Here is a 16,571-nt window from a genome sequence, read left to right as displayed (position 1 = left end):
AATATATCAATCTCAATTGTCACATTCTTGGAAAGATTTATGTTTTTAAATTGACTAAAAAACATATAGTCATTTTTGAAATTTTCATTCTACTTGTGGTTTTTTTTTTAAAGTGGAATCTTCAAAGAAATATTCGATCAGATAGGTAGATATCGAAGCCATTTGAAGTGAACTCTTCACGATTTTTTAAAAAAATTTCTACATTTTTAGTGGATGATACGATTTGTAAGTTTTTAAATTATTTATTGATATTTTATATTGTTGTAAAAAAAAATTGTATATTTTGTTATTATTTAACAGTTAAAATTAATTAAGATACCTTGGTGAAAAAAAAATAGTTAAATAATAAATTTTTTGTTAAGAAAAAAAAAAGAATATATTATAAGACAAAACATTTACATTAAAAAAATAAATTAGGAAATATAAATACCTATTATTTATTTTTCTTAAAATCAATTTTGTATGTTTAATACATTATTGAATAATTTACTTTTATATTTAATATAAACATTTGTTGTTACGAGTGATATTTTAATTTTCAAAATTAAATATCATTTTTGTTTAAAAGAGTAATAAATACTTTGTAGTTATATAATATAAGCTTACTTCCACAAATACAATATTCTTATGATTTATTGACCCATAATAATATTATAATCTTTTTCAATGTTTTTTAAAAATTATTAAATTCATTTATTAATCTTATTAAAAATATAATGTTCTCATTTTGATGTAAACTTTTTTCCACAATTATCCATAATTTTTAATTTTATAAAATAAAAATAAATAAAGAAAAATTTATATATATTTAAGTGTTAGACTTTTATTTGTTAAATTTGTAATTCTTAACATATTTTAAAAAAAAAATAATACATCTTTAAATGTGAAACAATTTAATTTTTGTTTTTACTAAGATTGATAATATATTATAAAATAAAAATATATTACTTAATTTAATAGTACAAACATTGACAAAGTTAATAATTCAATTCTTGATAAGACATTTTATATCTTTCTTTTTATAGATGAAAATTTTTATCGACTGGTACATAATATATTTCTATATTTTTAAGTCATTGCCATATGTGTATGTTTTGTTTGCATGTAAAATTGATGCAATAATATAAATAGAAGATATTATAACTTTATCTTCAATAAAAGTTAATTTGTTATTGATGTAACTAAGAATATATTAAAAATTTATTTCTTATTTGTATTGATATTTATTTTATAGTTCTTTTTTTTTTATTGTATTCTATGAAATATATTTATATATGAATGATTGGAAAATTATTTATAATATATATATATAAAAAAAATAATTTATAATTTTATTATTATTAGTTTATTGAATCTAGTTTATTAAAGAATAATTTTTTTTTGACCAAATAATATTAATTTAATATTATTAGAATTTCATTTGTTAATAGTAATCTATTTTGATTGATCTATAATCTCTTCATAGTATCACAATAATATTTTTATATTATAAAATATGATAAAAAAAATTTTAAAAATGATAAATTTTAAATTATATAAAAGTTTAACTTTTCTAGATAAACTAAAATTGTAATTTTCATTGATAAGACATACATTTTACAATAGCTGTTGGATATATATTTATTTTTAAATATAAATTTTTAAATTTACAACAGTATTATTATACAATGGGAGTTTATGACTGGGATTCAAGTAATAATAATGATGAAGTGGTACCAGCTGAGAGAAGGAGAATTTTATTTACCAAACCATTTGAAGAAACTATGATTGGAAAACAAACATTGGATAATGAAAATACCCACTCATCAGCCTTATCAAGACAATCCCTATTAAGCCGATTTTCTTCATATTCAAGTTTTCATATATCAAAAACTTTTCGTGTTTTTGTTAAACTTTTACACAACGATTCTGTTATTGAACATGAATTTAAGGTAAATTTTTTATTTTATTTTATCATTTTATATTATTAATTATTATTTAGAAAAATGCAAAAGGATATGAAGTATTAGATTTTGTTTGTAATTATTTAAATTTAAGTGAAACATCCTTTTTTGGTTTACGATATCATGAGGTTGCTAATAATAGACATGATACAGTTAAATATCGTTATTGGATTGATATGGAGAAAAGTTTATCAAAACAATTTAAGAAAAAAGAAATAAGATTAAACTTTAGAGTACGTTTTTATCCAGCTGAAATAAATATTATTAAAGATGAAATAACAAGGTAATTTAATAATGAAAAAAAATTTATAAAAAAAAATTTTAGGTATATGATTTTTTCACAAGTACGTAGAGATTTACTACATGGTCGTTTATTTGCTCCAAGTCATATATTAGCTCAATTGGGAGGTTTAATTGTTCAATGTAAGTTTATTATAATAAAATTTAATAAAAATTTGCGATCCTGGCAGGATTCGAACCTACAATCTTCTGCTCCGTAGGCAGACGCGTTATCCATTGCGCCACAGGACCGTGACTAGACACTTAACCTGGTTATCAATATGATACACCCATTAATAATTAAAATACTATTAAAAATAAATTAATTATCACTAGAATTTCTAGTTTTAATTAATATAATTAACAAATTAATTAGGAAATAATATTACTTCCTTATTACCATTTATAATTAATATAATGATATTAATATAAAATATATTTCTTTAATATAATTTTTATAATTTCTTTAGCTGCATTAGGAGATTATAGAAAAGGGAAATTTGAGCCTGGATATTTATCACAGTACAAATTATTGTTAAAACAATCAGAAGCTTTAGAACGTAAGATAGAGGAGGAACATAAAAAATTTGAAGGTCTTAGTCCTGCTGAAGCAGAATGTTCTTTCCTTGAGATAGCCAGCAAACTAGAAACATATGGTTATGATCCTTTTGCCGTTAATGAAGAAGAAAGAGGTATTCAAATATTTGTTGGTGCCAGCCATAAAGGTATTTTACAATTTTATGATCCCCAAAATTATAATTTAATCAAATGGAGTGACATTGAAAAGGTTGATTATCATGATAAATTTTTAAAAATTACTGTTATATCACATTTTGCAAATGATTTAACACATTTGGAAAAAGAAATATTAAGTTCGCAAAAGAAGTCAACACTATCAACCACATCACCAAATATAAAAAAGTTGGAGAAAAAACATAATTTAAAAAATAATGAACATGGTTTTGAGTGTCCAAATGAAAAATTTGCCAAACACCTATGGAAAAATATTTTATCTCTTCAAAACTTTTTTATTACTGATAAGTCAGAAAATGTTAAATTATCATTTTCCACACCAAAAATTCCATTTTTTTCAAGAGGTTCAACTTTTAGAATGCCTGTCAAAAAAACATTAAATGAATTAAGAAATGAAAAACCAACTAATATTTCAAATTGTACCTCTTTTAAGAGGACAATTTTAGAAAAACAAAAACCACGTGAACAGAATGATTATGTGACAAGAGTTCTGAAAAAGTATACAGAAAATCCACATTTATTAAATAAACGACTATTATTTTGTAGTAGTAAAAATTGTGATAAATGTAATGATAGGCGTATAGTTCAACGAAAAAAGATGCTCCAAAAAGAGGAGGATGATCGAATTAGGGCTGAGGCCACAGAACGAGAGGCTGAAGAGAATGCTGCTACCATACAAATGGTTAATGATGGTTATGATGATGATGATGATGATTTAGTAACTCATGTATCATCTAGTGTAGTTGATTTTGATGAAAAAATAGAAAATATAGGTAAAAAAACTGAGAAAAACTTAAATGCAGATTTTGGAACAAAAGAAACAAAATATGATGTATTGAAAGATAAGTTGGTTGATGCATTAAATTCAGAGGAAAATGAATCAACAGGACCAATTAAAAATAAGGTAATTTATACTTATAAAAAATTTTAGCTTTAAATATATTTCATGACTTGAAAATGTTATTATTTTAAATAGTTTGTTTTCTTTAAAATTTATGCACGATAATTTTTTAACTAATCAAAAATGCAATAATATTTTTCAGATCACTTACAAAATTCATCTGAGAAAATTTGAGCAAGTAAAGTCTGATTATACTAATACTGTGCGTCTAATATATATTTTTTATATTTTTTTTTTTTTAAATTTACATTTTTATTTAATTTATTTAAATTTTTATTTTAGAAAGAAAAATTAGAAATACTTCCAAAAGATAGGCGACTTATAGAGGAACTCCATGTTGAGGAGACAATTTCTGAACTTAATAAAAGACTTATCAAAAATGTATCATTATTACCAGTTAATAGAAAAAATGAAAATATAGATTTAAATGAAAATATAGTAAATAGAAAGATCAACAAAAATGAAGCACAAAATGAAGTTGTATTGGATGATTACTTAGAAATGACAAAATCTAAAAATGTCTCCCCTGTTAGCAATAAAAACTTTTTATTTAAACAAACTTTAAAAGCGTTCATGTCTTTAGTATTAATAATTATGATAATATTTATGGTAATTATCACTCTATATGAAGTAAGTTTAATTTCTTTTATACATTACAAAATATTTTAGACAAAAGCTAACAAGAATTCTATTTTAAAATCAATATCATTTATTGAACTTTTCGAAAATGATTATTACAAACCTGTTCGAAATACAGTTCTTGATACATATAACAAAATTACACGTTTATATTAAATATTTTTAAATATTATTGAGAATATATTTTTTTTTACTAAACTTTAAATTCCTATTTTAAATTTTTTTTTTGAATATAAATTTGTTATACTCATTCATTTTTAAATATGAAAAAAAAACAATACTTATTAAAATTAATTTGATTTTAAAATTTCTTTTGCTGGTAATGTATCATTACTTTTTTTTGGTGTTTCTTGAATACTTTTGAAATACTCCGCCTTTAAACTTTCATTATCCTCATGTTCAATACAAGTTTCCTGAAGAATTATTTCAAAATTTTCAACAGATTTACACATTTGTGAAATTTTATCTTAAAATATAATTTTATAATTTATTACTTAAACATACCACCAGTAGATTGAATATTGTTTTTATTATCCATAATTTATTTATAGTCTTATCTATCCAAATGTAAAATTTTAAGTAACTGCTAGTTTTATATATATATATATTGTATTACAAAGTATTCTAAATTTATGTTATAAAAAATTTAAAAAAAAAATAGTTTTTAATAGATTTTTATAGACATTAAAATAACGAAATAACAATAACATTTATTGAAGATACAATTAAACGAAAATATATTAAAATAAATATAAAAAAAAGTAAAAAAATTTTTATTGTTTGCAACAGATTGAAATTAAATAACAAATAAAATAATTTTACTTTAAAAGTTAAAACAAAAAAGAAAATAAACTTTTGTAAATTAAATTAAATGTAAAAATAAAAAATAAATTTTACTTAAATGTTTAGAAACCTTATATTTTTTCTTTAGTTTAAAATATATTGTACTCCTATAAAAATGACGTTTCTTATCTTTTTAACCTAATCATAAATCTTTTACAATTTAAATTTGGTAGTTTGGTTTTCTTTTTAAATTAAAACAAGAGAGAGTTTCACTTTTTAATATTCCCTATAGAAAATATAAATAAATGCCACTTTATTATGAAAAAGAAACAAAAAGATTATATAAATTGATTCATGTTTATATCAAAAGTATGACAGATAAAAAAATTGAAATCAAGTAGTAAATTTATAGAGACAAAATTTTAATTCTACAAATAAATAATAAGACACCATATAGAAAAGAGTATAACATACATAAATAGAAAATGAAAAAAAAAATAGATTAAAATAAAGTTTAATTAGGCTGAAAAGATTTTAAATTTAATAATTATAGGAAAATCTATTAAATTACATTAATCAATTTATTTAATTATATAAAATGAAAGTAAAAAATTTATTTAATATTATTGTTTAAATAAGAATTTATATAATGAATAGCAGCCTCAATACATACACCAGAAGATCTTTCATGTTTATCAGTTCCAGCTGAGGCATATACTACATAATCATCCTTTTTTATTATCTCTCCAATCTTTTTATTTGAAATAATATAATTTATTATTGGAGGAACATATTGAAGTTTCTTTTTTAATAGTTCTTTACTATTAAATGTAGCGTCCGTTAACACAATGCATTTAATATTTTTATTGAATTCACTAAATGTTTCTAACAACTTTTGAGTAACTGTTCCTCCATAACTATGTGCAACAATGACTATTTTAGAAAAATTGTATGGAATGATAAATTTTTCATAAGCAAACAAAGCATGTTCAATAGCATTTCCACTATTCTAAAAAATAATTTATAAATATATAATAGTGTTAAAAAAATATTACCATTTTTATATTTCCATTTTTTGAGGTATTATCATTAGTATTAAAAACTAAAATACCCCTATCATTTACTAATAATTTTTTATAATACTCAAATTGAGTTCCTAAATTTATATTTTCATTAATGATAATACTTCGAGCCCATTGACCAGCACGAACAACTCCACTTCCATTGATAAAAATAACTATTTCACTGCAATTTTTATAATTTTTAGAAGCATAAATAAATGAACTTTCCTCAATATTACTATCATCAAAGTACAACTTATTAAAATTAAATGTATTTTCAAGTATTTCATAGACGTACTCAGTTATAGCTTCCCCCAAAATTTCATATTCTTTTTGTGTAGTAAAGACAAATTTTTTTTTATTTTTATCAATAAGTATTCCAGAATCATTAAAAGAATATCCTAATTTTTCAAGTCTTTCTGACATTCTACAATTTTTTTAAAAGAAAAAAAAATTAAATAATTAAATAATTAAATAAAGGAAATACCTTTAAATATATACTGCTAGTAATTTTTATGAAGAAAAAAAAATATATATATATATAATTTTTTTATACAGTCATAGTTCTGGGACTTTTACTATGTAACTGAGGCAATATTTTGTCAAATCTATTATTAGGAAAAATTTTTACAAGAAGTCTTTCAAGTATAACATAAAGAAGTCTCCTATTTAAATGTCTATTTTGTAAACAATCTGAAATATTTGATATACCACAAACAGCAACATTTGTTCCAATAAAAATTCTTAATTCATCAGGAATAGAAGCATACATTTGTGTTCTAGCAAATAGTCTTGTTCTTAATGAATAACTTAAAGAACGCATTTCTTGTTTTGTATTTAAAATTCCATTTGGCCACATAGTTTCTCTAAAAGCAACAAGATACTGTACAATTTGTTCTGATGAAGTTAACCAATCAACAAGATCAATGATTTTTTTATTTATTGAACCACCAAGAGTTGCTGAAATAATTTGATGTAATAAATTTGTTAATTGCCTCCTAAACCATTGTCCTCTACCTCGAAGACCAAAAACTTCATCAAAAACTAGAAGTAAAACTTGTAATGGAATGTTATCTGAAAATGTTTCATTTTGTATGTCAGCTGCAACTCGATTGTAATCAGATAAATCATTTCCTTTACTTCCCATAGTATTTAGTACTTGAGATGCTGCTCTATTTAAACCAGTACCAACTTTTGTTACACCATCTATAACCTGATCAGGAACAGATGTTACAACAGTCCCAAAAGCTTTGACACTTGTTACCACCGGATTAAATAAATTACTAATAACTTTTTTTGATAGTCCTTCTTTAATACCTGTATATGTTTTTTGTGTTAAAAAATCATAAATAATATTATCTAAACCACTATTAGCTTCAAGTATATTTGTTTCCAATATTGTATTAATATATACATTAAGTGCTGCACTTCTTTTTTCTAAAAACATTGAATCAAAATTATTAAATGCTTTTTTTCCCGGAAATGCAATATGTTTTAATTTTGGATATTTCTCTTTTATTATTTGATTTAATTTATAAAAATCAGAATATCTTCTTATAACATTCCATTCAGATGTACTTGATTCAGGACCATTATCTTTAATAATTTTCATATTATAAAGTGTAAATGATTTTTGATCATGATGACCAATACCTAAATGTTCAATGACAACAGAAATGATTAAATTTTTTTTTAAAACTCCTATTGGTGGTTGATTAAATTCTAAAGATGTAAATGATCCAACACTACCAAGAGATTTAACATCTTCTTCATCAATCATACTTTCATCATCTTTAGATGAAAGTAATATCCCAAGTTCAATAAGTAAATCAATATATTCATTTGATTTTTTAAAAGAAGGATAAAATTGATTGTCTTTGTTTAATATATCAATAAGTTTTTCTTCAATAAGTTCAAACCAAGTATCAGCTGGTTCATCATTTCGAAGGCGTGCTAAAAATTTATTAACAACATTTTCCCCAAGAATTACTTTTGTTTTTGCCTCTTGAGAAAGAAATTGATGATATAAAAATAAGGCTGAATCTTTGACAACTTTTATAACATCTTCCTCATGAACTTCCCCACCAGCTAATGCTCTAAATTGTTGTTCTGTACTCACCTTGAAACCTTCTATGGCTAAATAACAATCTATATAATTTTGACCACCATGTTTTTTTAAAAATGTTGTAAAATAAGATAATGCAACATTATTTGTTAAAATTACAGTAATTGGTAATTGTACTACATCACTACTAATTTGTTCACCAATTTCAATGTCATTTAAAATTTCTAAATTTGGATGAGAAGTTAAAACAACCATCCTTTTTTTAATTGTTTCTGCGGCAAATTCTAGGCTAGCTATTTGTTGATGAACAATATCTAGAAATTCTCTTCCTCTATCTTTTGATTTTAAACCATTTATCTCTTCATCTATTGATTCTAATATAGCTTCTAATTCAGGAACTGAATGTGATGTCTCAAGAGACAATATAAATGCATCTGTATCTATATTAACTTCACTAAGAAGCCAAACAATCATATAATTTACATAATCAGGATCTGAAAGTTTATCGAAACAAGGAATAAAAATTCTATTTACTAAAGTGTCTCTCAAAACAAATCTTAATGGTCTACATCTAAAATCTTCAGCAGGCATTAATAAATGTAAAAGAATATCTACGACATCCTTAAAATAAGCCACTTCATATTGTGGTGTTGTAGATACAAGATCTCTACAATAATTTTTTTCCATTTCTAATTCAACATCAAAAAATAATGACTCCAAATTATTATATCTTATCTCTTTTTTAATATCTAGTCTTTCTTTTGCCTTTCTAAATAATCTAAAATGAGATGCTACATCATCAACAATATCTCTTGTAAATAATTCTTGCCAATCTACTTTACTTAGGCAAAAACTAAATGCTGCAATTGTACGTCTAATCATTCGTTTCAAACTTTCTTGAAAACCACTATCAGAATTAATATGATAATACCAATTATCAATAAAATCTCTAACAAAATATGTCAAAAGTTGTTCTAGAATTGCGTCAACTTCTGGTGATGAAGCCATTGAATGCCTCTCCTTACTATGATTATTCCGTTCAAAGGAATCTTTTAATTCTTTTAAAAAAGAATAAATTCCTGGGGAAAATTTATATTTATTTATAAGTTCTTCTAAACTACATTGCCGTGGTTGTATTATAGTATTTGATTGATAAAAAATAACATAAAATAATCTACAAAAATATATAAATAATGTTAGTTAATTCTTACCCAAAAAAGAAACAAAGTATCACATATAAATTTATATATAAAAGTTTCAAATAAAATAAAATAGCAGTAATACAAACTATTGTTCCATATACATAAATAGTTTTCTTATTATTGGTTAGTAAATCCATCATGATAAGTTAGATATCAATTATTAGTTAGACGATAAAAAAAATTACTGTACTATCATTTTAGTATTAAAAAAAAATTTATTTATTATCAATATTAGAAGTATATTTTAAACCAATTACTTTGTATATCTATATAAAATATTTTTGAGAAAACATATTTCAAACATGTTTTTAGTTTTTCTTAAAACGAAAATAAAACTTTTTTCCAAAAGTGAAAAAAACTTTGAAAGTTTTTTTAGCATCATCATAACTATATTAGTCATTTTATTTATAATTAAAAAAATTATTAAGTATGAGTACAATTGGAGTTCCAATAAAAATTCTTCATGAAGCTGAGGGTCATATAATTACTTTAGAAACTACAATAGGTAATAATATATTAATTAAATTTAAGTATTTATTCTTTATTTATTTAGGTGAAGTTTACAGAGGAAAACTTGTTGAAGCTGAAGATAATATGAATTGCCAGTTGTCAGAAGTATTAGTAACTCTAAGAGATGGCCGTACCCATCAATTGGACAATGTATTTATCCGTGGATCAAAGATAAGGTTTTTAGTATTACCTGATATGCTTAAAAATGCACCAATGTTTAAAAATATTGGACGTGTTCAAAAAGGTGCTCTTATAATGGCTTCTGATCAAAATTCTCGAGGTCGTGGTAGTTCTTTCAGAAGGGGAGCTGGAATGAGAGGAACAACACGTGGTGGTGCTATGAGAGGAAGATAAAACAATTTCTATTTTTCATCATATCTCTGGTTTAACTTTGATCTTTGTTATTTAATAATTGTAAGATAAAACCTTTAAAAAATGTTTATTTATGTTTCCTTTTTAAATAAGCTTTTTTTTAGACTTTTTTAAAAAACTACATAAATTTTTATTTTATAAAAAATGTGTTCTATTGTTAAAATATGGATAAAAACTTTGTATTATTATTTAAAAAATATAGTTTTTAATATTTAATTTCATTTATTAGGGTTACTGTAGGTTATTAATTTGATAAGATTTACCTTTTCTTGCAATAAATAAATAAAATAATTGTATTTTAATTTATCTATTTTAATTATTTGTGTACCCATAAACATTCAATTTAATATGTTTTCAATTTAAAAAAAAAAGAAGCATTCATTCAAATATATTTTTTTATAAATAACACAAAATAATTGACAAGTGCAGGAAAGTAGATTCATTTAAATACCAACAAAAAAAAATACCATTATTAACAATTGTTTATCATTTACCATGATACAGTATTTTTTTTATATCATTAAAAAAAATCAATTTTAGCATGCAAAAATCTTTGTATAAGAAAGGTTACATTTCAATGAAAAAAAAAAAAAAATTATAAGATAAAACTTTTTTTTTGGTAAAGTACAACAAATCTTGTAAATGCTCTTTAGTAAACATAACATTATAAGATATAATTATAAAGTTTCTTATATATTTTCTTAAAGTACATAAAATAATAATGATTATAATTATATTATTTTTATATTGTCAAATTACATGTTCTATATCAAAATTAAATTATTCTATTACTTAGATAAAAGAATATTTAACAAATAAGAAGAGAGAATTATAATTAGTTGTAAATTAGAAACTTATTCATAATATGTATACATTAAAAAGAAGGAAATGTTTTACAAAAGTCAATATGTTAAATATTGAAAACAATTTTTATGTGTATCAAAGTAAGATTTATGCAATAATTATACATATTACCATATGGTAAAACAAAAAGAAGTTTTAAAATCATTATAATTAAAAATTTCTTAGAAAAGTAATATTAATAAAATATATATAAGATTATAAATTTATTGTTTTTTTTTTAATTATAAATTTTTGTAATTTTATAAAGTTAAAATTTTTTTATATATATATTTTGAAATTAATCTCATCTTATTTATATTATTTTAATCATTCTTTAAAAATACAAAGAAAGTAATAAATAGACTTTAAATAGTTATTTTAAATGCTTTATTATAGTTAATGTTTATTTCAAAAATTAAACTACAAATCCTAGTATTTTAATACTAAACTGTTATTTATGTTGAAAAATGGAATATTTTTATGTAAAAATTTTTTTATTCATTTCTTATTACTGATATTTATTTATAGTCAAAGTAACTTATAATTCTTCTTTTATAGAAATATTGGCAAAAATTTTTATGTAAATAAGAACATATTACATTGATATTTATCGTACTCTTGTTATCATTATTATATATTGTTTAATTGTTAAATCTAAGATTTATCTTATCTTATTTTTATTTTAAACGGAAATATTAATATTACAATTTCAATAAAGATTTTTAATAGAATTAATAAGTTAACCATAAATAATATTCAACAATAGTATAGTTTTTTTTTTTATTTTTATTTCTATTATATTTCTTTAAAATTTTATTTTAAAAAGGCGAGAAGTTTATGACTATTACAATATATATGTATATGATATCACAAATATTTTGTAACAGTATCTATTTATTAACACAAAAGGATAGTATAATAATATTCTTCCTTTTGTTTATTCTTATTTTTATCACCAAAATGTATTTTTATACTTTTATGATATATGGCAATTTTTAAATAATTATATATAATAAATTAATATATATATATATATATATATATGAACATACTTAATTATTTTTAAACATATATTATTTAAATTTTTCAATTAAAATTTATAATAGAATAAGTAAAAATAATGTTAATTAATAAATTTTTATTACAACATTTTTTTTTATAAATAACTATATTGCAACTTTTTTTTTGTGTTAAACATATTGCTAATCACATAAAGTATATAAAAAAAAGGAAGCGCTTAAAATTTTGTTATCAACGTTATTTTAGATTGCTCAAATATTCTTATATAAAATTATGCCCACATTTTAAACATTAAATCTAAATAACAAAATAAACGTTCTGACTTACACATCTTAACTAATATTTAATTCTTGGTATTCATTAATGTTTTGTTAAAAATTTTTAACTTAAAATTTATTCATCTATGGCATTTTGAATTGTTAAAATTTATTAACAATCCTGAATTTTCTATATATCTATATATATTAAACAAATTCTTTTTTAAGATTTTAGTAGTATGTTATAATGTTATTTTATAGAAATATTTTTATTATTAGTTATGTAAATTATAAATATCAAAAGAAATAAAGTTACAACAATCCTTTCTAAATATACATTGTTTCTATAATATTGTTTATTTGGAATATTTATGCTTAAACTTATTACTTGTTACTAAATTTAAATGTACTTTTTTTTTTCATTTATAATTGTGTCAATTGTTATGTGCCATTTAAAAATCATATATATTTATATATAAAATATAATGTCATTTAAAAGTATATAAATAGAACTTTTTTTTTTATAATTACCATAATTAAACAATATTGTTTTTCAAGAAGTAATAAAAAAAATTTTTTTATTTTTCCTCTAATCTTTTTGATGTATTATTTTTCTCCTCTCCCAAAGTTCTCACATTTTTTGAGGAAGATATTTAATATTATTTGTGGAAAACTTTTTAAAGACATTCTGCTTTTATAATTTATATTATTTTATGCCAATAAAGAAAAAGTATTGTTAACATATCCTTGTTTTGAAATCAGCTGTTAGACATGTCACATATATTGTGTTGATTAATTTATTTACATAACTACTTTATAAAACTGTTTTACGAATTTTTAATAAACTTTGTTTATTTAGATAATTAGTGTTAAATAAGTGATTATGACTGCTAACATATAATATTTTATATGTTATAAAATATTATTATATAATTGAAACATTCTAGATTTATATATATATAATATTGGTTCATTAAATTCTAAAAAAAATTCTTTTTTAAATCAAAATGTTACTTTATTATTTGTCTAACAATATTAATATCAATAAAAAATAATAATTATTATTTATTTTGAATATATTGACTATATATATATATACTTTTTTTTATATAAATCTATTGTCTTTTTTTTTTATACTATATAGAATTTTTTATTTTATTTTATTAAACATTCTTCAATATATGATGTGAGATACAGTTATTTTTATTTAAAGAAAATTATATATGTGATAAAATATATATGTTATTTGCAATATTCCATATCTAATAATCATTTTTACTTTTTGTATATTTATTCTCACTATATATTTAATGTATTTTTTTTTTACAATTAGATAATATAATAAATTTAAACAATACTTTTATTAAAATGTCCTTTTAATAACTGTATTGTTCAATTTTTATTGCATTATATATATGTATTTTTATGATCATATAATACCATGTTTTAATATACCCTTTTTCTTCACACCATAAAATGTTTTTTTTAATATATATCATTAACAATTGAAAATTTCTTTAGAAAAATAAAATGAATAAAATTGAATTGACATTTTGATTTATATATTTCAACTTCTTCAATAGCATTTATTTTATATATATGGGAATAAAAGATACTTTTTCTTTTATATTATTTTATATATTATAATTTAATTTTTAATAGGTATATTGTTGAATGTCAAATATATATATTACTAATAATAATAATAATAATAATTGATCAAGAAAATATAAATCAAAAATATTTATTATTAATTATATACTATATATCCAACAGTTTTTAAATCAGCATGAGACCACCTTACAAAGATTTACTCTTTCATATAAACTTTTATATATTTATAGTAATTTATTAAGTATATCAATCTCAAATCATTATTACTATAATTATTCTATATAATGTTTATTAATTAATTTATATCATATTATAATAATAAAAAAAAAAAATAAAATTTATATTACTCAACAATCTTAATAGTGCTTGAAATGTTTATTGATAAGCAAAACAAGATAACAACCTTGACCATATTGAAAACTTATTTTCTCAAGTATTCTTTAAACTTTTATTCACTTATATTGTTACAATATTTATATTTGAAATAATTGCTTTTTATATAGTTTATAATTGTTATTATTAATAAGATACTTATATATATTAAAGAATTTATGTTATTATAAATTAATTTATTAAATTATTATAATAAGTACATTACTAAAAACTATATAATAATTATGTTAAAAATTATTTTTTTTTTCAAACTAAAAATATTTTACATAATTATATTTCTCACCAAAACAACCAACCTAAAATCATTTTTTTTTAACTTTACAGGAACTACTTTCTTTTTTTTTTTCTTTTCAATATAAATCTTCTCAAGTAAAGAAATAATTCCTATATTCTTCTTTTTTAAAAATAAGACACAAATAAAAGAAATTTTATAACATTTTATCCATGACGCATTTTATAATTTATGAGCTTTTTAAGATTACAAGTAATTTATCAAGAAGAGTATTAAAGTTTATGGCATTTTTTAAAAAAATTTTTATTAAATATTCATAGAGAGTAAACTACATCAAAAAGTCTTTCTATGATAAAGAACATTTTGAGGCGCTTTGTAAATATCAATTGTTCAGTGGTTTATCCTTTTTTTTTTTTTTACTTTAAAATCTTTTTAAAAATTTTAAGGTTTATTTTTGTTGTTAATTTTAAGGATGATTTAATATATAGATATAAAAGAATTAAAAAGATTAAAAATAAAATTTTTTTTTTTATTAACCATTAATTATCTATTATTTTTATTTTTCTTATGAAAAATAAATAAATAAATTATGTAATATATTTAAAAATTGATATATTTAATTATTTGTAAAAATGTAATATTTTATTGCTATTAATTAGATTTTATAACATATTTACTCATTTAAATATAAGAGGTCGGTCTCGTTTATTTGCTGTTATTAAAATCTTCTAATAAACAAGATCTTCAATAACACTTGAAACATCTTTTATTATTAATAACTAATGGATATCTCATATACATGATCTTTTTCACACTTTATTTATTACAGATTTTTGTGTATTTTATTAACAATATCCTTTTAATAATAATATCTTTATCAAGAGACTCATCTATTTATCAGTAAAAAGGAAATGTCTATTAGAATCTTAATAAGTACCATTCTTTGTGTTAAAGAGATCTAAAGATGCTATGTAAGTGACAGATTACCTTGTAAAAGATATTTCCCTTTTTACTGTTTATAAATGTTACTTGAGTATATATATATATACATATATTTATATTATATTAAATTAATTTATTTTCTATTTTACATATTTAACTATTTTCTCCATAATTAATATAATCCTAACTTTAACTAACATATTTACATATTATCTTAAAAGAAAATATTTTTCTTTGATCTTTAAATTAGATATTTATAATTATCATTTAAATATCTTTTTTTTTATTTTGATTAATTAAAATCTGATTACCACCAAAGTTTATAACATATATAAAATGAAGGCCAATTTGTAGAAAAAAAAAGAGTATCAATTATATTATCTATAATTACATTAAGGTATTTAAAAAATATTTTAAATTTAGATATTTAAAATTTTTTTAAAATTCATTGCCATTAATGTTTTTATTTTCTTTAAACTACTAAATAATTAACAATTTTCACATTATCCATTTGTTTTATTTTACCCCCCCCCCCTCTCTCCTATCTCCTCCCCACCTTCCATTCCATTCAACATACCTATTTAGAAAAAAGAATATTAAATTTAAATATTTTATCATTTATTTAAATAGGATTGTTTAACAATAGTTGACTGTTATGTAATAATTGAAGACTTCCCAAAAATAAATGAAATGATAATATTAATACAGGTGATAATTTATTTTTTAAAAACTCTTACAAAATAATATTTTTAAAAAAAAAAG

At 20.5% G+C, this 16,571-nt stretch overlaps 5 protein-coding genes across 5 annotated transcripts; 2 read left to right on the top strand and 3 right to left on the bottom strand.

Moving 5' to 3' along the window:
- Positions 1-1,667: 1,667 nt before the first annotated feature.
- Positions 1,668-4,671, top strand: SRAE_2000246700 (FERM domain and Pleckstrin homology-like domain and FERM/acyl-CoA-binding protein, 3-helical bundle domain and FERM, N-terminal domain and FERM, C-terminal PH-like domain and FERM central domain and Band 4.1 domain and Band 4.1 family-containing protein; the record flags this gene model as incomplete). The annotated part of the gene is made up of 7 exons (XM_024653538.1): positions 1,668-1,931; positions 1,982-2,226; positions 2,269-2,366; positions 2,693-3,879; positions 4,019-4,078; positions 4,159-4,506; positions 4,546-4,671. The coding sequence occupies 7 exons, from the start codon at positions 1,668-1,670 to the stop codon at positions 4,669-4,671; spliced, it is 2,328 nt and encodes a 775-aa protein (XP_024507005.1).
- A 134-nt stretch (positions 4,672-4,805) lies between these two features.
- On the bottom strand, positions 4,806-5,053 carry SRAE_2000246600 (Hypothetical protein; the record flags this gene model as incomplete). Its single annotated transcript, XM_024653537.1, has 2 exons — positions 4,806-4,981; positions 5,020-5,053. 2 exons carry the CDS (start codon positions 5,051-5,053, stop codon positions 4,806-4,808), a joined length of 210 nt encoding a protein of 69 aa, XP_024507004.1.
- Positions 5,054-5,911: 858 nt separating this feature from the next.
- SRAE_2000246500 (Protein FAM172A) lies at positions 5,912-6,785 on the bottom strand (the record flags this gene model as incomplete). Its single annotated transcript, XM_024653536.1, has 2 exons — positions 5,912-6,307; positions 6,354-6,785. 2 exons carry the CDS (start codon positions 6,783-6,785, stop codon positions 5,912-5,914), a joined length of 828 nt encoding a protein of 275 aa, XP_024507003.1.
- A 124-nt stretch (positions 6,786-6,909) lies between these two features.
- On the bottom strand, positions 6,910-9,766 carry SRAE_2000246400 (Sorting nexin-13; the record flags this gene model as incomplete). Its single annotated transcript, XM_024653535.1, has 2 exons — positions 6,910-9,598; positions 9,636-9,766. 2 exons carry the CDS (start codon positions 9,764-9,766, stop codon positions 6,910-6,912), a joined length of 2,820 nt encoding a protein of 939 aa, XP_024507002.1.
- A 289-nt stretch (positions 9,767-10,055) lies between these two features.
- SRAE_2000246300 (Small nuclear ribonucleoprotein Sm D3) lies at positions 10,056-10,490 on the top strand (the record flags this gene model as incomplete). Its single annotated transcript, XM_024653534.1, has 2 exons — positions 10,056-10,131; positions 10,180-10,490. 2 exons carry the CDS (start codon positions 10,056-10,058, stop codon positions 10,488-10,490), a joined length of 387 nt encoding a protein of 128 aa, XP_024507001.1.
- Between the last annotated feature and the right edge of the window lie 6,081 nt (positions 10,491-16,571).

The sequence above is a fragment of the Strongyloides ratti genome (assembly GCF_001040885.1).
Source record: "Strongyloides ratti genome assembly S_ratti_ED321, chromosome : 2".
Classification (NCBI taxonomy): Eukaryota; Metazoa; Nematoda; class Chromadorea; order Rhabditida; family Strongyloididae; genus Strongyloides; species Strongyloides ratti.
Note: the sequence above shows the minus strand (reverse complement) of the source record. Positions and strands in the feature narration are given on the sequence as shown.